The sequence below is a fragment of the Mesoplodon densirostris genome, chromosome 10, assembly GCF_025265405.1.
Source record: "Mesoplodon densirostris isolate mMesDen1 chromosome 10, mMesDen1 primary haplotype, whole genome shotgun sequence".
NCBI classification, from domain to species: Eukaryota; Metazoa; Chordata; class Mammalia; order Artiodactyla; family Ziphiidae; genus Mesoplodon; species Mesoplodon densirostris.
Window position 1 is genome coordinate 109,218,696 of NC_082670.1, and position 22,530 is coordinate 109,241,225.

The 22,530-nt window shown below is 54.8% G+C and overlaps 1 protein-coding gene across 1 annotated transcript; it reads right to left on the reverse strand.

Annotated features, from left to right (window-relative positions):
- Positions 1 to 7,721: 7,721 nt before the first annotated feature.
- Positions 7,722 to 21,362, reverse strand: SEC61A1 (SEC61 translocon subunit alpha 1). Its single transcript, XM_060109113.1, has 12 exons — positions 21,216 to 21,362; positions 20,978 to 21,045; positions 18,452 to 18,517; positions 18,286 to 18,364; positions 17,196 to 17,327; positions 15,412 to 15,521; positions 14,981 to 15,134; positions 13,430 to 13,590; positions 12,052 to 12,249; positions 11,650 to 11,841; positions 11,202 to 11,278; positions 7,722 to 9,603 (listed from the first exon to the last, which is right to left on the reverse strand). The coding sequence occupies exons 1-12, from the start codon at positions 21,220 to 21,222 to the stop codon at positions 9,417 to 9,419; spliced, it is 1,431 nt and encodes a 476-aa protein (XP_059965096.1). The 5' UTR covers positions 21,223 to 21,362; the 3' UTR covers positions 7,722 to 9,416.
- Between the last annotated feature and the right edge of the window lie 1,168 nt (positions 21,363 to 22,530).

Sequence of the window (22,530 nt, forward strand, 5' to 3'; positions counted from 1 at the left end):
TCTGTCTGACTTTTCTACTCATTTTTAAAAAGTAAACTTTGTGTTTTAGAGCAGCTGGAGATGTACAGAATCGCTGTGAAGATGGTGCAGGCGTCCCTTGCTGTCAGCATCTTACAACCACGTGGCATGTTTGTCATGTGCGATGAGTCCACAGCACGTGTCCCTGTGCTTTGTGCACGTGTTCTCAGTGATCTGCTGTCCTCTCTCTGTCCCAGGATCCGTCCAGGGCCCACGTCACATTCAGTCATCATGTCTCTTGTGGTTTCCTGGCTGTGACAATTGCTCAGACGTTCCTTGTCTTTGATGACCTTGACAGTTTTGAGGAGTGCTGGTCAGGTACTCTGTCCAATATCCCTCAGTGGGGCTTGTTTGATGTTTTTCTCATAATTGAACTGGGGTTGAGGGTCACTGGGAGGAAGAGCACAGGGAAAGGGGCGTTTCCATCGTGTTCTGTCAGAGGTGCGGCCTCCGGTAGGCCCACGGCTGTTGTGTTGACCTTGATCGCCCGGCTGAGGTTGTGCTGTTGGGTTTGTCCATCCCCCTTTCCTCACTGTCCTCCTTGGAAGGCGTCTCTAAGCACAGCCCTCACAGAGGGGAGGGGAGCTTGCTTCCCCTCCGGGAGGGCTGAGGTCACCTGTTCTCCCCATTTGCTCATTTATTCAGTCATGTCTATCAGGATGGACTCACGGATATTTATTATATACTTCGGGTTATAACCCGGTATGACTTTATTTTGTTGCTCAAATTGTTCCAGCTTTGACCGTTGGGATCCCTGTCAGTTGGCTCCTGTGTCCCTCTGCCGGGCCCCGCTCACTGCGACTGGGAGGGAGGGGCAGTGGAGCGCCCGGCAGACACCCCAGCGTGCTGTCTGCCAGGCCCGGTCCTTGTCTCCAGCGCAGTGCTGCTCCTTTGAGGCGGGGCTCAGCCCAGCAGCAGTGCCACACGGGCTGGGTCTTCATTCTGCTACTGTGTGTGGGAGAGGGGGCAAACAGGATGGTCATCTTGATCTAATCACCGCCTTAATGCAGGTCGGCCAGCACCGCTGTTCCCCACGTAGTGACAATCACCTGAGCGTGTGCAGGAGGCCGGGCAGGAGGGCTGAGGCCTGGGGATCCATCCGGCCCTTGGAGGGCCCCCAGGCCCTGAGAAGGCCCCAAGCGAACTCACGCTGCCAAAATGGATCTTCTGTGGGCCCTGCCCCTGAGGGAGATCCCAGCGTGGGGGTCTTGGGGGTGTGTGTGAGGTAGTCAGGCAGGGGGAGGGGTGGTGGGACGCTTCCTGAGGCCAGGGCTGTGCGCTCAGGCCTCACCTGGCTACCCATCTCCTCCAAGGCTGCACCCGTGTCTCTGGTCTCCCAACTTAAGCCACGTTGGAACAAAGGAAGAGTGATAACTAAGGTGCAGCGAGAGCCCGCTGTGCGCTGGGGCCTGTGCGATGCTGCGCGTTTCCTTCCGCGCTCTCGCAGTAGCCCCACGGGATTGGTGCTGGTTAAGTCACTTGCCCAGCTAGTAAGGATGAATCAGCCGGGTGGAGTCTGTGCTCCTAACCCCTGTGGCTAACCTGCCTTCCTCAGTGTGCCAAGTTGTTGGAGGGGCCTTCGAGCCCTGACCTCTGTGCCAGGCAGGTGAGGCAGGCAGGGTTGGTGTGAGGAAAGTCATACCCTAGATGACAGAACCAGGCTCTGCCCTGGCCGGACCTCGTCCTTCAGCCCAGCTTGGGCGGAGATCTTCCCCGCTGCACAGGGGCCGTGCCGTCCAGAGCAGTCCCGTGGAGGACGGCCATGTGTGGTCATGGCCCCCTGTCCTGCCCCTCAGGTCTCCTGGCCTTGGTGGTGCCCAGAGAGATGGCCTCCTCGTTCGTCTGTGCTCCACAGTGAGGGAGATGGTTCTGGACAGGTAGGAAGGTTGGGTTATTTTAATCCCTCCTATTTTTTCCAGCAAAGCCTGTGATTATTACATTAATCTTCCAGGCGAAGTTTTTACGACCGGTTCCTCGCCGACTATGAGAAGTTTCTCCATCCATTACCAAGGGGGAAACAGACCCTGGTGGGGAGGGAAATATTTGTTATATCTTATCAGGCTGACACACAAGCTACCAACAATTACAGCAGCCCCATTTTTTGCACTATTTCAGCTCCGTCGTGAAGAATTGTAATATTAACGTGAGGCGGGTGGGGGCTGGTTGTAGGAAGTGGCTCTTTTTCCAAGCTCCAGGCCTGGGCTCTCTTGGGTGCCTCCCAGCAAGCCAATTGGGTGGCTGAGGAGGAGTGTTTGCATGAATCCCAGCTCCCTGTTCCTGTGCTAATGGCCAGGAGTGCGACCGGGCCGGAGGGGCTCTTGGGTCCCTGGCCCTCACTGGGGAGCCACCTTGGCCTCTCCTTCATTTTCTCAGCCCCGGTGTCTTTTCACCACCACACCTCTTAGGTTACACCCCCTAGATTGGTTCTTAGAATATTTTGGTTTTTAGGATTAAACAGATGATGGTGACTTCTTGGTTAGCAAACCTTTCTCAACCATTTTTCTAATAAAATGGAGCCGCACAGTGGTGGGGGGCACTCCCTGTTGGCCTCCATGTCTCAGACCCCAGCCCTCTGCCAGGAAAGCAGCAGATGCTGGGCACCCAACCCAGCATCTGGACCAGCCTGAGCAGCCCCTGCCCTGGAGGGGTTCCAGGCAGAGGCGGCAGGTGGGAGAGGGGAGCAAAGAGGTCCAGGGGGCATGGCAGACAGGGGCGCGGTTTGGATTGTTTGGCCCTTGATCCCTCTGGTCCTAGAGCTTTGGTTTCCTCCTCTGTAAGAGGGGGGCAGTCATATCGCATAGATCTGTGTGCGGACTTGGTGGGGTGACATGTGGCTGCATCAGGCACTCGAGATACTATAATTCAGAGAAGAGTTCCTGACCCCTGTCCCTCTTGGAAGAAGCGAAGGCCACACTTTATCCAACAGGAGCCAGAAGCCGTGAGGCTCTGCCCTTCCCGAACCCAGACAGCAGGCCCTGGAAAGGCCTGGAGGGCCCCTGTGGCTGGACACTTCTGTTAGGCCCAGCAGGATAAGCCCCAGCTCAGGGCCCACAGGCTCTGGAGCAGAGGGGAGAGAACAGGCAGAGGCGTGGGCTTTTGCCTCCGTGTCCACCACTTCCAGGAGTGACGTGCTGGCCCTCCCTGGGCCCCTGGCCCCCCATCCCCAGTGAGGCCCAGGCAGGGCTGGGCAACCAGAGGGGAGGAGTGGCTGCCCGCGTTCTCCCAGCCCAGCCCTCCCTGGGAACAGGCCCACTGAGAGGTAGAACGGAGTCCACCCATCCAGACATCGTCTTGCCTCCTCCATTTATTGGGGATAGCAGGTCCCGGGACAGGGTGCCGGGGCGCGCGGGGAGGGCGGCCGCGGGGCTGGCTGTCGCCGGCTGCTCCTGTCGCCCTGGCCGTCACTCGCGGCAGACGCAGTGATTAATGGCCGGGCCGCGCTGCCCGGGCCGCCGTCAGCGCGCGTCTGTGGCGATGGATTCGCTGTCAGTCTCCCGGCCCGCGCTGACCCTGGCCCGGCCGGCGCGATCAATGGGCGGCGCGCACGGCGGCTGGGCCGGCGCGATAAGATGCGCCGATGGGCGCCCGCCGGCTGCCCTCTCGACACAGCCGTCGCCTAGTGATTAATGGGGATGCTGCGGTGCGGGGGGCGCGCGCAGGGGCGCGCGGGACCGCCGGTCCCAGGACACGCATGCGCGGCCCCGCACGAGGGTTGGGCAGGGGGACAGCTGTGAGACCTCCGCCCTCGGGCCGCCAGCCTCGCCCACGGCCCGGAGTCTCTGAAAACCCTGGGCCTGGCCCGGTCGCCCGCACGCTCCCCCCGGCCCCGTGCGCGAGGGCGTACAGGCTCCGGACAGCTGCCGGCAGGCCGCAGGGAAGCAGTGTGAGCCGGTGCTTCGGGGGCGGACTGGAGGGCTTCCCCGAGGAGGTGACGGGGGCGAGCAGCAGCTGGGGTCGCGCCAGGCCCTCCTCCTCCTTTCCGGGGTCTCCGCAGCCTCCCCGCCGCGCGCCGCCCGCCACTGCGAGGCCACAGCACCCACACGCTGCGCCCGCGCAAAGCGCCGCCGGCTCCGCTCCTCCTCAAGGGGGCGTGGGCAAGCCTGGCCGGCAGGTTGGAGCCCAGGGGCCCAGCGATGGAGGCTGAGGCCAGGGCCGGGCAGGGAGGGAGTGTGTGTCTGAACGCGCACGTGGGAAAAGAGCAGTCAGGGAAAGCTTACTGAGCTGGGCTTTTAATTAAAAAAAAAAAAAAAAAAAAAATATATATATATATATATATATATAGTATATATAAATATATATATGAACATGAATCAAAATGTAAAACGTTCGAAGCGGTGTAGGTGAACAATCTTCTTCGCCCCCTGCCGTCAGCCACCCTATGCTTCCCAGCATTTATTAGGAAACATTTCAAAGATAAGGAAAGTTGCAGGGCTCTGGAGCAGAGAGGAGAGAATGGGCACAGAGGCCTGGGCTTTACTCCGTATCCACGACTTAGCACTGCGCTGAGTGAGACAAATCCGACGCAGCAAGACAGCTACCTATGATCCCACTTCTATGTGGAATCTAAACAACACATCCAAACCAAGCTCGCAGATACAGGGACAGATAGTAGTTGCCAGAGGCGGGAGGGAGGGGCTGGGTGACATGGGTGAAGGGGTCAAATGGGTGACGGTGCAAACGTGCAGTTATAAAATGAATAAGTCCTGGGGATGGAGTGTAGAGCATGGTGAGGACAGTGCATAACACTGTAGTGCATATTGGAAAGTTGCTGAGAGAGGTCTTAAAAAGTTTTCATCACAAGGGGAAACAAATGTGTAACTACCTGTGCGCGGTGTTGGGTGTTCGTTAACTAGACTCACTGTGGTGATCATTTTGCAATATATACAAATGTTGAATCATGTTGTACACCTGAAACTAATATAATGTATGTCAATTCTATCTCAATTCTAAAAAGGAAAAAAAAGTTGCAGGAACCTGTGAATACGCGTATCCCTGTCACCTGGCTGCTCTCCATCTTCCCTCCATCCTTCAGTCCATGTTTATCCTGTCTTAAGCATTTCACAGTCAGTTGCAGACATCAGGCCACGTCATGCACATGTACTTCTAATACTTCAGCATGTGTACAGTTACCTAGAGTTGGATATTTGTTTGTTTGTTTTTTAAAAGGTTACATGTATACACAGTGAACTACTCTAACCCTAACTGGACAATTCCATGAGTTTTGACAGATGACACCCAAGTCGTGTCAAGCACGTTCCTGTCACCCCAGAAAGCTCCCTTAGGCCTCTGCCCGTTCAGTCTCCAGCACACTAACCAGAGGCATCACTGCTCTGGGTTTTCCCACCACAGGTCAGCTTTGCCTGCTCTGCAACATCATAAAAACAGGATCATAGCGTGTGGACATCTCTTTTGTGATTGGTTTCTTTCAACTGCCTTTGAATAGTGAGACCCCAGCCCTCGTGTCAGCAGTTGTTGTGACGTCGGAGTGTGATGCTGTGTGGAGTAGTGCTGTTTGTTCATCCATTTTTTGTACGAGTCTCCGGGTGGCATCCCATCTTATTTCTCTGGGGTAAATACCCAGGAGTGGAATAGCTGAGCATAGGATACGTAGATGTTTAGTTTCGTGAAAACTTGCTAGGCCTTTTTATGACGTACAATTTTTTATCCCTCCCCTGACTCTACCTTTAAACACAAATAGTAGCATGCATTGTCCTGCTGCTTGTCTTTTTTTTCCCCTCAACAGCACGTCCTGGAGTTTCTTCTAACTCAGGATGTAAAGGATATTCTCCTAGTTCCTTTCCACAGAAAGGAGGTGCTGTAATTTATTCTCTCCCCTTCTTACGGGCTTTTAGATGTTTTTCTCCTTGTTGAGCTGGGCTTTCCAGGATGAACAGGAGTTTGGCAGGCAGACAGACAGAGGGAAACTGCGGCAAGGCCCAGAGGCTTGGTGGGCACCACAGAACTCCGACTGTTAGGACGTGGCTTTCTGAGGGCGGACGCAGCTCTCGCCCCGTGTACCCCGGGACCTGCTATGTGTCGGGTGAGAGGAACGGGTGACATGGAGGTGTGCTGGCCACAGGCTCGGAGCGGGGTGATGGCACGTCCCAGAGGGTTTGGGGCAGGGGCGTGAGGGGGGCACTGCCCAAGGGACAGTCCATCTGGGGCTCTCCGGAACCAGGCACTGGTGCGTGTTGCAGTGTGCGCCGAAGCTTCTGCTGACCCTTGGACGTTGTCACATGCCCACCCCCTGGCTCTCGTGTCAGGAAGCCAGCCTGTAACCTGGGCCATGGACTGACCCCCTCGGGTGGAGATGGGCAGCTCACCTGTTTCCCCTGCACGTGAGCTTGCTGAAGACTCAGCCTGGTGGGGACTCGGCCCAGGAAAGGCCTTCAGCGGGCAGGGGTGGGGTCAGCAGGTGGGGTCGGTGGTGGGACTGGAGCAGGGCCGGCTGACTGGAGTGGGGCGCGTTTCCCCGGGCCCCTCAGTCCTCGCGCCGAGGCCCCTGGCAGAGGTGCCTGCAGGAGGGGCTGTGTGACCGTTGGCCACAGTCTAGTTCCCGGGGCCTGGTTCTTCTTGGGAGCCATGGGAGGACGAGCTCTCCTGTGGGCGGTGGCCGGTGCACGGCCCGCCCCACAGGGGAGGAGAGCTGCCCCACGGCTCCCCGCACAGAGGCCACAGGCGCGCAGTGAGGGCCGAGGGGCCACCCACGTCACCTGAGCCACGCACGTGGCTGCTCGCACGGGCTCTGCTCCCGGCCACGGGCACCGCAACTGCCGGGCAGTGAGGGGACGCATGCTTCCTGCGGGCAGGAGCTTTTCTGACTTGAGTTTCTGGAGGTCCGAACAGGGCCGCCTGCCTGCCTGCCTGCCTCGAGTTTCAGTGCCTGCTCGCCTGGCTCCTGTGGCCGCACGGCTTGCACAGGCCAGGCCCCAGGCCCGGTCCCTCCAGGGCTCGCAGAGGACCTCTTGCCCTGGCTGCACAGCACCTCAGAGATCAGGTTTCCACGACGAGGTCTAAGGCTCTACGTGGAAACTCTGAGGCTGAGCCGGCTCAGGAAGAAGGCCGGCCACGTGTCCTCGGGGGCCATGGAGGAGAGGGAGGTGGTGGAGGGCTTGGGGTGAGGCCTTGTCCGGACGGGCGCGTCCACTTCACAGCGTGGGCGAGCGGGAGGTTTTCTCTCACTTCACCCTGGAGATGCCTGCCATTCCACTCAGTGGAAACAGTCAGGAGCCTTTCTGCACAGCACATCCAAGGGAGCAGCCACCGCGCGCATCTCTGCCGTCCACGAGTTGCCAGGGGCCCAGGGTGGGGCGGAGACCCTCCCAGGCCTACAGGTTCGGTGTGTAAGGTTGCTCGTCTCAGCCAAGGGCAGCAGTGCCCTCCTAGCCTGGACTTGGAGAGCTGGAGGGCGCTGCGCTCACAGGACAGATGTCGCCCCACCGTCTATTCCTACGGGGGCTGGAATGGTCCACGCGCTCAGCACCAAACACCTGAGTGTGCAGCTGGCACCATCACCAGGACAAGGAAGCTTTCCAGGTGCGTGCCTTTCTGAGGAGGGACTTCCATCAAGCGGGGGGACCTGGGAACCCCGTGCAAAACCAGGGCCCAAGCCTCACCCTGCACACCCCCGAAGGCACCCAAGACCCCACCCTCCTCACTGGCCTCAGTAACACAGAACTGAAAACCAAGAGACCACCACCAGGTGGCTTGTAAAAAGTTGGCTTTATTTGTCTTAGTCACCTTATCTCAGTTATGCCATTTTGGCGTCCACAGTGACAGTCCCCTGAAAGCTGGGGTCAACCCCACCCCCCCGTGACCAGTGACCGCAGGGCAGGAGCCCGAGCCACTCAGTGGTCAGAGGCTGCAGCAGGGCTGCAGGGGCGTCAGGTCTCCGCTCGGGACTGGGTCGGACAAGGCCACGTGTGGTACGGTGGGCACCCTGGCCTGGGGTCGATGGGCTGTGGGCCCATCTGGGCTCTGCCACCAACTTGCCGGGTGGTGCTCGGCAAGTCTCTTCTTGTCCCTCGGTTGGCCCGTCTCGTGGGCAGCACAGCCAGTGAGGTCTGAGCCCCTGTGGACTCAGGCGGGTGCCAAGCTGGACACCTCGACTGGCTCTGTGCTTTGAAGGCCGCTGTGCACCGCTGCTGGTGGGGTCTGCTTTCTCCGCGGGGCAGGGAGAAGCCCTCAGGCTGCGGAGCTCACCTCTGCTGTCTCTGCAGCCAAACGCTGCTGGTCCCCGAGAGGGGCCTCCCTAAAGGCCTTAGAGAAGGTTCTAATTCCTAAGGTCTAGGTCACCTGTTATTGCAAACAATTTATCTTAGACATAATTGTGAGTCTTTTCGTATCAAACATGGGTGAAACTTGGCAAAAAAAAAAAATCTTTCTGACCCTGATTTCACCATAGATCTAGGGCCTGGGCCCTCGTCTCTCTGGGCAGTTTTGGTGAAAACAGAGATCAGAGCCATCTTGTCATTTACTTCGCTTGCATTTGGTCCTAAGCACAGTAAAAATGTTCTAAAAAAATTCCAGTGGGAAGTCTTCAGCCTAGAAGGTAGCATCTGAGGCCAGCCACAGCACCTCCCCTCTCGGGAGGCGAGTGGGAAGGGACCCACCATGGAGAGCAAGTTCAGTGACAGCAGGAGGAACTGCACAGCCAGCCCCTCAGGGTCCTCCGCACGATGTCCACTAGCTCGGCCAGGGGCGACTTTGCAAAGCTGCGGCATCGTGGCCCGGCTCCACCACTGAAGAGAGAGACAGCAAAGCCAGAAAAATGCACAGATGGGCCAGTGGTCTTCTGGAAATTCGTCCCTTTCTTTTGGAAGAAACTCTGTCCTAAAAAACAACTTCTAAAAGGGAAAACAATTGTGTCTTCCAGAGAAACCGTTTTAAGCCAGATGTTCCCGCCTGACTGTGAAGGGGACATGCCAGGGAGCAGCCCACAGGCACCGGCAAACACATGACCTGCTCCCGGGTGCTTGCCCTCCTGCCACCCGAGACGGAGACATTTCAACAATGTTTGTGCTTCTAACCAACCAGACATTCCCTTCCGGCGGGAGAGCAGCCGAGACCACTGCAGTCGCCGACAGCACTGAGAAGGTGCAAAGGTTAACACAAAAGTGACGTGGACACTGGGGACGGTCACTTCTGGCAGTCAGCTGAGTAAGACCTCACCTCTACAGTTCTGTTGCCAATGCCAGAATGAAAAGCAAAATTGCAAATTGAAAAATTTCTAGCACTTTAGAAAGTGGAATGAAAGAATGTGAAATTCAAACAGGTTATTAAACCGAAGTCCTCAGGCCACAGCAGCACCCCCGACACCGCGCCCACAGCGTGGCTTCCTTGTTCCCTTCTCGGCCATCGTGGAGCACGCCGCCTCTGCCTGGTCCAGGAGCCACGGCTCAGAACAGAAGGGCCCCCATGCTGCCGACCTCACTCTGCTCCTTGACGAAGATTTCAAAGTACTGGTAGATGATGGTAACCGCAAGCAGGATCCCGGTTCCAGACCCAATGGCACCCAGGAAGTCAGCCAGCACGGAGAGCGCCCCGATGCAAAGCCCACCGAAGGCCGCGGCCGTGGGGATGTACCTGGGGAGGGAGACGGGTCAGCCACGTGCCGCCAGCAAATCCCTCCAGCCTGGCCTCCCTCCCCCAGGCTACAGGAAGGGCCGGGCAGCCGACCTGCCTACCTCTGAGTTAGGAACCAGACTCCTTTAGGGGTCACTCCGTGGCCCCCATAAAGTCTTATCTACTCACACCTTAATGGTCTAGACTAGGGCTTGCTGTCCAGTAAGTGGCCACACGAGTCACATGTGGCTAGTGAAATGGGACCAGTCCAAAGCAGATGCTGAAAACATCACACGAGATTTTGAAGACAGGAACATAAAATATCTCATTATGACTTTTCTTATGTCAATTTGAAATGAGAGTATGGATATATTGGGTTAAATGAAATGTATTCTTTTTTTTTTTTTTTTTTTTGCTGTAATGGGCCTCTCACTGTTGTGGCCTCTCCCGTTGCGGAGCACAGGCTCCGGACGCACAGGCCCAACGGCCATGGCTCACGGGCCCAGCCGCTCCACGGCATGTGGGATCTTCCCAGACTCGGGCACGAACCCGTGTCCCCTGCATCGGCAGGCGGACTCTCAACCACTGCGCCACCAGGGAAGCCCCCCGAAATGTATTCTTAAAATTAATTTCACCAGCTTCTTTTTGCTTTCTTTTTTCTTAAGATAATGGACATGTAACATTTTATTCGTTTTAGGTGTATCTTTTTACTTTTCTAACGTGGCTACCAGAATACTTAGAATTTTACATGCATCTTGCATTATATTTCTACTGAACAGCAGTATAAATTCTCTCAGCTTCAGAGAATTCTTAAGGGAATGAACGAAATTGCCCAGCATCTCTGATAGGGATCAGAAAATGATCTGGCATTTGCCATACTGACTTGTGGTTGAGGCGAGCGAGCTGTGGTCCCCAGGACAGACCTGGTCCTGATTACAAAACCTGATCCTGCAAACAGACTTCTACAGGAAACCATTCACGTTCATCCAGCAATGGTGGAAGATATGAGTTGAAGTAAGTTGGCTTAAAAGTCTAAGACACTCACTATGGCCAACCCGGCTGCCCAAGAGGCAGCCCCACTGTGAGGGGAGAGGCCTGCAGACTGCGGTGCTCTCCTCACCCCCACCTTCCCCCCAGCGGGTCACCAAGTGCCGGCGGCCTCTCCTGTGTCCCCAGGTTACTGCCCCACCCGGCCCCCAGCACCTCTGCCCAGACTCACGCTGTCCGCCCCGCCCCCCCGCCCCAAGCGGTGGGTCTCAGCCTCCAGCACTGACCTTCCGAATGCTGAGCCCTCCCTGCCAGCCTCCCTAGGTTCACCCGAACTTGGACGCCCCTGCAGAAGCCTGATGCTCCCTGCCTCCTCCTGGAGGGCCCCCGCAGGACCTGCCTGCAGGAGGCTGCCCGCAGGAGCACGGCGAGGTCCCACGCGGTCAGCAGCCTCAGCAGCTGCCCCGTGGCCACCTGGACACACGCTCTGTCTCCCGCGGTGTGGCTGCCTCTCAGGAGAGGTGCCGCATGCGCTGATTTGCTCTGTCCAGCATCGATGAGCCGTAGCAAGCTCACTGATACTGGAAGACCCGGGGAAATCCGTCAGCCAGCCAGGGCCGGTCAGCACTCACCGGTTGAGTTCGTGGACCATGGACGTCTCTCGGTGGCCCCTCATCACCATCTGCTGCTCCTTCAGCTGCTTCGCAACCTGCGTGATGGCCATCAAGGACAATGTTCAAGTTCAGACGTGGAGTCGAGGGCCAGGTACAGTTCATGGTGGTACCAGCCACAGACTCCCCTCCCCAGCACCCTAACGACAGTGGTCCCACAAAGATGTCAGATGAGAAAGTCTAGTTTTAGTTTGGCTGCAGCTTTGCAGGCGAGCACGGATTCATTTACCCTGGGCTCCGTCCACGGCCACGAACGCTCTGGAACCGGCCCTAATGAGGACAAAGTGCTGTGCACGTTCACAGGCCACCATCCCAGGAGGGGGGACAGGCCGAAAGCCCTGATGCCACTTGCAGGAGGGAAATGCCGGTCCCCGGCCGGCACCCCCCAGAAGCTGTCGCTCACACTCACGTCTTTGGCAGAGGAGCCCGAGACCTCAATCCACGTCTTGGAGAAGAAGGCGCAGGAGCCCAGCATGAACACTATGTACACGACGGCGTGGACGGGGTCTTCCAACACGGAGCCGAAAGACTCGGGAGGAGACAGGTAATAGCAAAGGCCGCCAACGGGATAGGCGCGTGCTGGGCCGCCAGAAGAAGTGTCCTGGGAGGAGTCGTGAGAGCCTGTGAGTGCCGTTCCCCACCTCAGCAGCAGGGCAAAGACACCTCTGAGCGGGTGGGAAAGAACAGCTTTGCCCAGGTGCCCACAGTGCAGGCTTCTTACCGAAAAGAAACTTTCATGTGAGCTTGTAATAGGCACAATCCAAAAGCATGTCTGGGTGAAACATCTGGCTTCTGAAGCCGCTGTACTTACCGACCAGGTGCCCAGCAGGCTGACCAGCAGGTTGCCACTGAAGCGGGCGGACAGCATCTGGGAGATGACGTAGAGGTTGGATACGAGGGCAGACTGCAGGATGATGGGGATGTTGGAGGTGTAGAACAGCTTGATGGGGTAGGTGTTGTACTGGCCTCGGTAGCGGGCCGACTTGATGGGCAGGTCCACACGGAAGCCCTGGGAAGCCAACAGAGCCAAACGCCCTCACTGCCTCGCTCCAGCCAGGTGCCAGGCGTGCCCCCAGGGAGCTGCCCCGAGCAGCGGTGCCCAGGGCCCCACATCCCCTCCCCAGCCAGCACTGCACTTGGGGGCACACCGACAGAAGGGTCCCAACAGGCTGGCTTAAAATGCCCCTGTGCACAGCACAGTGTTTCTGTCAAAAACAAAGCCCACCACGTGACAGCCACATCTACGGGGAATACGCAGGAAGTTCCGACGGGCGCTCCAGCGCCCGCGCCGTGCCCCGACCGAGGCCGGACAGGGCCTCCACGCCCTCCTCACAGGTAGCACGGCCACCTGCAGGGTGTTCGTCATCACTACAGAAAACCTAGGCTCTTCTACTTCCCCGTGAACATAACCGCTCCCCCTGAAACCCCTGGAGGGTAGAAACGGTGTCCTTTATGTACGTTTTACAATCTCCCAGCGCCTAGAACAAAGTTCAGAATATACAAGATTTAAAGTAAAAGCTTAACAATCCGACCCCAAGCCTGGGAAGAGTTAGCCTGTCATTCACCAGGCATCGGACCAACAGTCTTGGCTGAAGGAACAGATGTGTTCGGTCCTCAGCACGTGGTGGTATAAACACCTCTTCACAAGCATTAACCTGCTTTCTCAACTGCTGTCCCTTCTTTTCTTTTCAATGAATGTCAGGATACAAAGCGGCTGATCAGAGAACATAAAGACCAATCCAACTACAGAAAAGCAACGGGCAGTTCAGGTCTCTTATTCAGAAGCAAGTTACACAGACTCACAACATGAAAGGTAAGAGGTCGCAGGGGGATGAGGATACTGCCTAAAAGCAGCTACAAACTTTGGGTAAGACAGCAGTGAGGTCTCAGGCTTTGATTACTCTTCACTTCTCTTGAGCCATAAGACCTTGAACAAAAATCTTCTCCATTTGCTGAGTCCCAACCCAAAGGAACATGGTTGCAGAAACATTGTATCTGCCTCCACTGTGTTAGTTCAGGCAAGTGCCCGTGATGCCATGGAACCTGCTCCTTCAAGTGCCATTTCATCATTTCAGTGCAATACGATGGGTCACACTACTCCTGGGGTGTGGACGTGGGACACGCACACCAAGGCCTTCTGAACCTTAAATGCAGACGTCAAAGCTCCCCAGGGTTGGATGTGAACGCACCTGGAAGTAGATGACCACTGCGAAGACAAAGATGGTGGCGATCAGATTCATGAGGTTGGGGAGATTCTGGCGGTAGAACGCCTCGCGAAGGGCTCGGACCTTGTCTGTGCGCGTGGCCAGCAGGTGGAACAGTGCAATGATGGCGCCCTCAAACTCCATTCCTGTCACAGGCGAAGGTAAAGGAACACGCAACTCAATTTGGCTCTAAGCCTCCTAGTGGCCAAAACTGAGAGGAGATGGAATTAGTTCTGTGGCTCACAGGGCCTGCTCCTATAACCACAGGGACACAGTGAGGGCTCCCAGCCCTCGTTTGTTTCTTCTGTAGAGATTTCAACCTGCAGAAATAGGCTATTCTACCTCTTTCAATTAGCTGATCTTATTTTTTTGGCTTGTGAGTCAATGGCTACCAGACCTGTGGAACAATCAACTGCCAAGTCCTAACAGCAGGGTCTGCTCAGCTCCGGCCGAAGGGGTCCTGCCTGAGGAGGGGCTCAGAGCTGCCTAACCCACGTCCCTGGGGACTCGCGGGCAGCACAGGCCCCCAGCTCTGGGGTGCTGGCTGCCTGGACAAGGCGGGCTTGGACTCTCTGCTCCTCACGCCGACGGCCAAGCAGCCAGGACAACACGTGCGCCTACCACACGGCGGATCTCTAGCGGCGTTCACGCCCTACCACAGGAGGGTGCCCAGGGATGCAGGCCAGCAACAGAGCCAGCTCGACAGAGGCCGAAGGAAAAGAGCAAGAACGGCCTTCTTTGGTCTGGGGACCTATTTTTAGTCTCACTAATGAGATTCTGTGGTCCCTGCAGGTCAGGGACTCTGTTTCCAGCATTCACTTCAAAGAAAAATCAAATGTGCATGAATACTTATTTCTCACGGGACTCTTCTGAGTGAGTAACATATTTAGTGATGAAAAAAGCTGATTTTCCTTTCCTAATAAGTCATACTTCCCTGAATGTTTAGAACTTTTCGTTAAAAACATCCTCTGTAACAAGATTTCCTTCGCACTCTTCGTGGGTATTAAGATAGAATACTCACACTCGCCAGGCATCACACAATTTCATGTTATTTCTCATTGAATCCTGGCAACCAAGGGCACAGCCAGCATCTGAACCCAGCTCACGAGCACCAAAGTTCCTGCCTCTTTTACCAAGTTGCCCTTTGCATGACCAAGTGTTTTGATTCAGTGATTTCATTTTTAGAAACGTATTCACTGAGAGCAACTGTCAAAACATGTAAAGATGAACATATGAGGACGTTCACCGTCTCACTGCTGTAATAACAGCAAAGGCTGGAAACGACCTAGACGTCCACCAGAGGAAGGCTTGTTGAAAGAACCTGCTTCATCCCTGCAGTGAAATCCACGCTGTGCTCAGAAAAATGAGGCAGGATAACGTACTCCGGCAGGGCGAATGTCTACGACGTACGCTTAAGGTGAAAAATGCAAGTTACATATCATCATGAGCATAAAGCTGTGTTTTAAAACGCTGTACAGATGCATGGAGAAAAATCAGAAGAGATGTACTGATGGAACCCTGTCCCCAGGGTCTCACCTCGGCCGGTGTTGACAGTGGTGGGGCTGAACGCCTTCCACACGATGGTCTCGCAGATGTTTGTGGCAATGAACAGGGAGATCCCGGAGCCCAGGCCGTACCCCTTTTGCAGAAGTTCATCCAAAAGCAGGACAATTAGGCCAGCAACGAAGAGCTGTGAATGTTAAAAAACAGAAGTAAAGGAACGCAGAGACTGCACTGCTGCTCCCCACGGCGTGGTGCTGTCCCTCCTCAGGAACTGGCTTCTCTGCCGTGGGCCCTGAAGGCTGAGGGGACACTGGCTGGTGGAGGCTCCTCTGTGAATTCAGGAGGGCAAACACAGGGCTCGGGCTTCTTCTCAGGAAGAGTTCCTTTTATGCTCGATTCAGATCTGTTGTTTGGCGAGTGTGGGTGTGAGGGTGCCTCAGAAGGGGGTGCCGGCCTAACCTTACCTGTATGGTGATCAACAGGCAGATCCCAGCACCCATTTCGGAAGGGTCTCCGTACATCCCTGTCATCACATACACGATGGACTGGCCGATGGTAATGATCATGCCGAACACTAGAAATCAGAAGGAAACTGTTCTCAGGGTGGGCCACCACGGGTCCTAGAGGAAACACTTACCAGACACCAGCTCCGTGCCGGGCACTGGGAGAACAGAGGTGAAGATCACTGACCCTGCCTCCAAGGGGCTCGTCCAGGAAACACTCAACAACCGCACGGTCAAAGTGACAACAATACACAGTAACTCAAACGCTTGCAACAAAAGCACGTGAGCTCTTTCATTCCACCTCCTCCTAAATTCACTTCCCTTCGGTGATGGCAGGAGGGAAAGAGTTGAAGCATGACAGGCCTGCTTCTTATGACAGCTGTTGAAGACGGCACTCACAGGCACCCCAACCTGCAGCCCCCGTGCTCAGGCCATCAGGTAGCTCGCGTCCTGGGAGAACCACTCGCCCAGGCCACCCGACAGGCTGGTGCTTCAGGTCTGAGTCCAGCGCACAGAACACTAACTGGGATAAAGTAATCCCTTCCCAGTTTGTTTAACGTGTTAATTAAAGAAAGAACTCACAGTGCCACCAAATCACTTGGACCACTTCTCCTGCCACAAAGCTCTCCTAAGGGAGGTTCTCCTTTTAGTAGGTGGTCTTGTATCCTGTATCATTCACTACACTTCATGGTGATGCACAATGGAATCGACTCATTTTTACTGAGTCCACGATGCTAGATGGATCTCTTGAGAGTATGGGACTGGGCTTCAATTTCAGCTTTTCTGCTTAGTTTGCCAAAAAAATAAAATTTTACTCCAAAGTGCCTGTCAAATACAGTCCCTATTTGACTTCTTAAGAAGTGCTCAATAAGAAAAAACAGCAGAGAAAAGCTAAAAAAATTGTCCAAGACCAAAGAGGAAACAGCTGATTTTTACTTCTGACAAATAACACACATATATATTTAAAAATCCTGATTTGTGTCTGAAACTGACAAGTTTAAATTAGATTACTCTTTCTTACTCAACTCTTTAACCTACTAACTTAAGATCTGTAAAACATGCTGGTATGCAAGAAAATATGACTGGGTAGGAAACTGTAACTATCATTTCCTAATTAATATATGTCAGTTCACAGTCAGGCTGAACTTGGTGAATTCTGATGACTGGTCATTGTTACCAGGGCTGCTTATTATTTACTACTGTGCAAGTATCATTATTATCCCCATTTTTATAGATGAAGAAACTGGGACATAAGAACTGTCATCTAACTTTGCCCCAAAGTCACAGAGCTGGTAATTGGCAGAGCTAAGTTGAGAGGACCATCCTTCCCCTAAGGTGAATCCTTTTAAACTTCCAGAAGAAAGAAATACAACCCTTGCCAAGTTAACTACTACATGCCAGGCACTCACTGATGTTTTACACACATTATTCAAATGAATTCTTCCAACAGCTCTGAAGGAAACATTATCTCATTCTAAGTGCTAAGGAAACTGTGGCAGCGGAGGGCGACCTCCGTGGACCACGCAGCCTCGGGACATGACACCCATCCCCTGCCTTGTCCAGCTGCCCCAAATGCTCTCTGGCTAACACAGGCCACGGAGCCAGGCCAGGCAGGGCTGCCAGGCCACGGAGGTTACAACAACCCCCTCCCCCAAAACCCAAAAGGACTTCTGATGCCCCAAACTTTGCAGCAAATTCAAATTCTCAACTACAGACATCTGAACATCATTCAAAATCTCACTTACACTTTTGGGCTCCGTTGAAGAGGGCTCGGTCTTTTGGGGTATCACCAACTTCAATTATTTTGGCACCAGCCAAGAGCTGCATGATGAGGCCGGAGGTGACAATGGGAGAGATACCCAGCTCCATCAATGTGCCTTAAGGAAAGGGGGAGGCAAAGTACAACCGAAGTTAGCATGGAGAAGCAAGACGTTAAGAAAATGAATGAGCGAAACTGGACCGTGTGCCCGTGATACAAACCCAGTGTGTTTCAGTTTGCCAGCAGTATCTAATTCAGAGAATAACCCCCAAATATCAGCAATCAGAGGGTGATTCAATTCATTCTGTTCAGTCTGCCAGGTAACATCTTATTCTGTTTAGGGAATCACATGGCATTTAAACTGATCGCTGCATTTAAATTCACTGTAAACAGATTCGTGCTGGTTGTACAGAGATAAGAAAGGTTCGTCTCTTCATCAGTTAATAAAAAAGGATAACACTCAAATAATTTCCAGAGTCTGGAAAGGAGGCCAGGACAATTCTATCTAATTGTGAATAAACCTCTATTTCCATTACGCTAAAATGGGCTATACTTCCAACTGATTTGGAACTTAATTTGAAACGTATTTTAAAAGTGAGTTAATCAAAAGCAGTTATCAGCATAAGCATTCAAAATCCCGCCTCACCCCAAGTAGGTAACTGGTTAGAGTATACAATACACTGTTATATATTTATTTTTTCTGGACATGTATATATAACCTGTAGATATGGAAAAGACGCAGCTGAGAAACAAATTACATATTCTAAAGAATGTTATCAAAACAGGAGACAGATAGGTAGAAATGTCATCATTTCAGCTGTTTCAAAAGCATTTTAGTTTTTCCATGTTTTAAGAAATTCTCTATGATGTAGACTTATCTTGCTGTTACAGGTTTTGTACTGCACTCAAAGCAATTCTGAATAGGATGACGTGCCTGGGTGCTGAAGCTGGCATTTACTAAGGCTATGTTTCAGCACAGAACGCTCTGAACCCTTTGTAAAGCCAAGGCCTGCACGTTAGCTGAAGGAGGCCAGTGAAGCCCGCACAGTACAGGGGATGAAGAGGGCCAGTCCTACCTCTGTTAGAGGCGAGGATCACTCTCATCCAATAGAAAGGGTCGGCTGAGTCTGAAGACATGATTCCAAACAGAGGGATCTGGAAACAAGCAGAGAGCAGCCTGCACACGTGTCTCCGGCCCCTCACACCCCGGCCCCGACACTGGGACACCAGACGCACGCTCACCTGGCAGCACACCAAGAAGATGAAGAGGGTGATGGCGGTCCATAGCACTTTCTCCTTAAACTGAATCTACGGAAGAACAGAGCCAATTAAGGCAACGAGTTAGCTTCATCAGCAAATGAACAGAAACAGACTCTGATCAGAGCCCTTTCTCTGCGCACCTGAGGAGCCCTGAACACTGCAAACCATGCACCAAGCGTCAGTACACATATTGCGTGCTTTCTACGCACAAGGCACAGATGCAAAGACCTTCGTGTGCACCATTTCGTTTAATCCCCACACCACGTTAACGTGATCTTATTATGTTCCAACAAGAAAACTGAATCTTAGAAAAGCTAAGTAATTTGTCCCAAATCTCACAGCTGTAATGGGTTTGACTCCAAAGCCTGTGCTCTTAACCATCAGCATGAACAGTTTAGGATCAGACCCAAGATCAAAGAACGCTGCAACAGAAAGGGATTCCCAAATCAGACCCCCCCTTTACAACACATGAGCAATGACGTCTCATTTGAAAAGGCTTTGTAACTGACAAAATCTTGTTATTCTGGAGTCAACTAATTTGCAATCTGTGATTGTTTCTTTGTGTATTCTCCATGGATTTAGGGTAAAAGAATGTAATAAATGCTGGAAGAGTGAAAGAGGGCTGCGTGTTCAACCTACTCACTAACCACTAGTAGCATCTGTTTAGCTTTAGGATAGGTGACTATTCAGTCATCTTATGGATGACCAATAAGCATCGTTAGGGAAGTTGAGACCCCCTGCCCAAGGCTCCTGTGCTCTAAAACCGAAGTGTCTTCAGTAGCACCTGCTGCCTGCACAGCAAGAATGGCCTTAAAGGGCTTTAAAAAACACACAGCAGTTATTGTGTGGACTAAGGATCTTAACATGGAAATACCTTGTGAGCAACGGTACTAAATGGACAAAATCGTGTTCTTAAAAAACACTCTTCTAAGCTGCAGTCTGAATGAGCATGGAGTCAAAGTCCTGGCTCTCTGGTCAGCATGGGGCCGCAGTGCCTCCGTGTTGACCACTGTAGACAGGCCTCAACAAGACAACCACATAAAGGCGCAGGGATTCGACATTCAGATACTCCACGTGAAGTTGGGGCGAAATCACAGAACTCGTCCTCTGTTCATCTGATCCCACCAAGAAATCAGGAGGCCAAGGAGGGCCACACCACATCAGGCTGATCAGTAACACAACAAGCTTGTATGGAAATGACTCTTTATGGGGAAAGAGTGGGCAATTTTTACAAGACTCCTCATTTTTAAATAACCAAGTCTCCTCTCCTGGATGCAGCCAAATTCAATAGCAAAACATCCAAAACTGTTTATCCAAAGTCTTGTCACTCTACCTCTTAACAGCCTGCCATCCACCCCCATCTCCTAGGCCACTCCCCTAGTCCACTCTCGATGGCAGAAGCCCCTCCACCGTTCTCACCCTCTACCCTACCCCAGAGCAGTTTTCTAATCTGTCTGGCTCCTAGGGCTCCCACTGCCCTCCACTCATCCTTTCCTTTCTATCAACACTGAAGCACATCTAACACCCCCCCACCACACACACACACTGGTTTTCTCTGCCTTAGCGCCCACTATATTTCTTACCCTAGAATTCCTTCCCCTTCCTTCAAGGACACTTCTATTCCTCCTTCAAGGCCGCCATCAGACATCGTGTCTTCCAGGGTTAATCCCTTCTGGAGCCACTGCTGTACCCTTGCACACACTGCCACTGCTTCATGCACCACACTCAGTTACAAGGCCAAGGTCACACAGCTATCAAGAGGCTGTGTGACGGGTGGGTCCCAGGCGCGCCTGCCTCCGGAGCCCCGCTATTTCTACCACACTGAGGGCACACACACACACAACTTTGCATATTAGCCCATCAAAGGCAGCACGTATGTGGGGCAGATGCAAAGAACGTGAGGACAGAAACATATTCCTATTAATTCTCTGTAAGAACCCAATGAAACTTTTCTTCATGGTTTCATAGCTTTACTTACACTGGCAACATCGTCTCGGCCTGAAGCTGTGCAGCAGCGGAAATTCTGATAAAGATTCAACACAGCTCTACATCTCTACCTTTCCATGTTTTAATGCACCTGCTGTAAAAGCAGGAGTCACAAAATGCCCTTATTCTCAGCAAGGTGACGGCCCACGGAAAAGGCACAAACTCGACCGTACAGAGTAAAGTGTAGCAGCTGGATACAAAAAGCATCTCCTAGAAGAAGGACCCGCCCACCATCAGCTTCTGCCGGAGCTGAAGCGGGAAGGGGCGCTCAACCTGAGTACCTGAGGCTCTCGAGGCGTTACTCACTCAGGCCGGGATCCACCTCGGGACAGCGCAAACCCGAGGCTCTGCCCGCCCGAGTAACTTCCACGGAGGATGCTCCAATCGAAGCTCGGCGGCTCGGTGGAGGCTCCCACAAGCAGACCACCCGGACCACTCTCGGGGGAAGGAGGCATCCACTCGGCGTGCTGGGGCCACTTTAACGGGGTGCAGGCAGTTTCCCCAAGCCTTCCCCGGACTCACCTTCCGCTCCGGCTTCTGAATTTCGGGCAGGATGACACAGAAGGGCTTGATGACTTCCAAAAACTTGACTATGGGGGGAAGAGACAAGAGTAAAGTTAGGGCTGGAGGACCCTGCGCCGCCCCGGGAAGCCGTCCGCGGGGCCAGGTGGGACAGGGGCGCGGGCCGGGTGGGCTTCACGGCCGGGGGAGCGAGGTCCCGCCCGCGCCGGCCGCGCCCGGGCTGCCCCGAGGGACTCACTCGCCATGGCGGCGGCTGCTCGGCTCCGGTCGGACTCCGGGTCGGGCTCCGGCTCCGCTACGCTCCGACCGCGGCTCCGGGACCGCCCGTCCTGCTCTGGAGCGCCGCGCCTCGCCGAAAGACACGTCAGTGCTAGCGCCGCGGCGGCTGCTTCCGCTTCCGCTTCCTGCCACGCGCTTCAGCCGCGCGCGCCGCCCACGCCTAGACCACAACTCCCGGCGTGCAGCGGGGCCGCGCGGCCTGTCGTGGGGAGGGCGAGGGTCGGGGCGGCGCGGGAGGGCGAGGGGCGGCGCGGAAGGGCGAGGGGCGGCGCGGAAGGGCGAGGGGCGGCGCGGAAGGGCGAGGGGCGGCGCGGAAGGGCGAGGGGCGGGGAGGGGCGAGGCGGGAGGGCGAGGGCCGGGGCGGGGCGGCGGGGGAGGGCGAGGGGCGGGGCGGGAGGCGAGGGGCGGGGCGGGAGGCGAGGGGCGGGGCGGGAGGGGCGCGGGGCACGCCGGGACGGGGGTATGTGCCTGCGTAGACTGAGCCGCGAACGCGGGGCGGGGAAGCTGAGCGGGACGTTGGCTTCCCCCAGTTCCTTTCACTGCACCGGTAACTTGTTGCGCTGGTGTAGACAGTGAGCAGCTCGGGGCCGGCCTGTCCCGGCGCCACCTCGGTGCCTGGCGCCCAGAAGGTGCTCGGCGGCGGGGCCGACGGACACCCCTTTGTGGGGTCATTGAGCGAACCTGGGGCCGGTCGGGGCGCGGGCCCTGCCGACGGGGGGGAGGGGATGAGGTCGTGGTCAGGAGGCCCGGGGAGTCCAGGGAGGCCTCCCGGAGGAGGCGTCCCGGGGGAGGAACTGTTGTGAGCACGGCAGGCGCTGTGCCTGCCCGAGATCTCTGGGGAGAGGATTCCTGCTTGGCTGGAGCCGGGGCTATGTGAAGGGGAGGGATAAGACGTAACGTTCTTGGGGCCGGTGGGTGGGGCGAGGGGGTGCCAGACGGGGCTTTTGAAGTTTATTTCCGAGGCACCTGTGATCACGGGTGGCACGTGATAGGTAATCTAAGGGAAGAGACCTCGTGCTGTCAACATCTAGAGGAGGTGGGCGCCGCTGCCTGGGGTTACGGGAGGGTCGTGGAGCGCAGTCTGGAGCTGGACCAGTCGGAGCTGGAGATGCCGATGTGGCTAGATGCTTTGTGCGGTATTAATTTAGGGATTGCTGTTTCTGTTTTTCCTTTCCCTCCCATTTCTAGCAGGTAGCCAGGATTTGTAAATCTTTGCCCCAGGATTTTTTCTAAGACGGGAAGTCCTTTTGTGAAAACCTAACCTATGGGTGGAA

Coding starts and splice junctions, on each gene's coding strand:
- SEC61A1 (XM_060109113.1), bottom strand. Junction 13,591..14,980: donor CACTGTCAACACCGGCCGAG/GTGAGACCCTGG, acceptor CGCCTGTGACAG/GAATGGAGTTTGAGGGCGCC. Junction 11,279..11,649: donor CGGGCTCCTCTGCCAAAGAC/GTGAGTGTGAGC, acceptor GCCATCACGCAG/GTTGCGAAGCAGCTGAAGGA.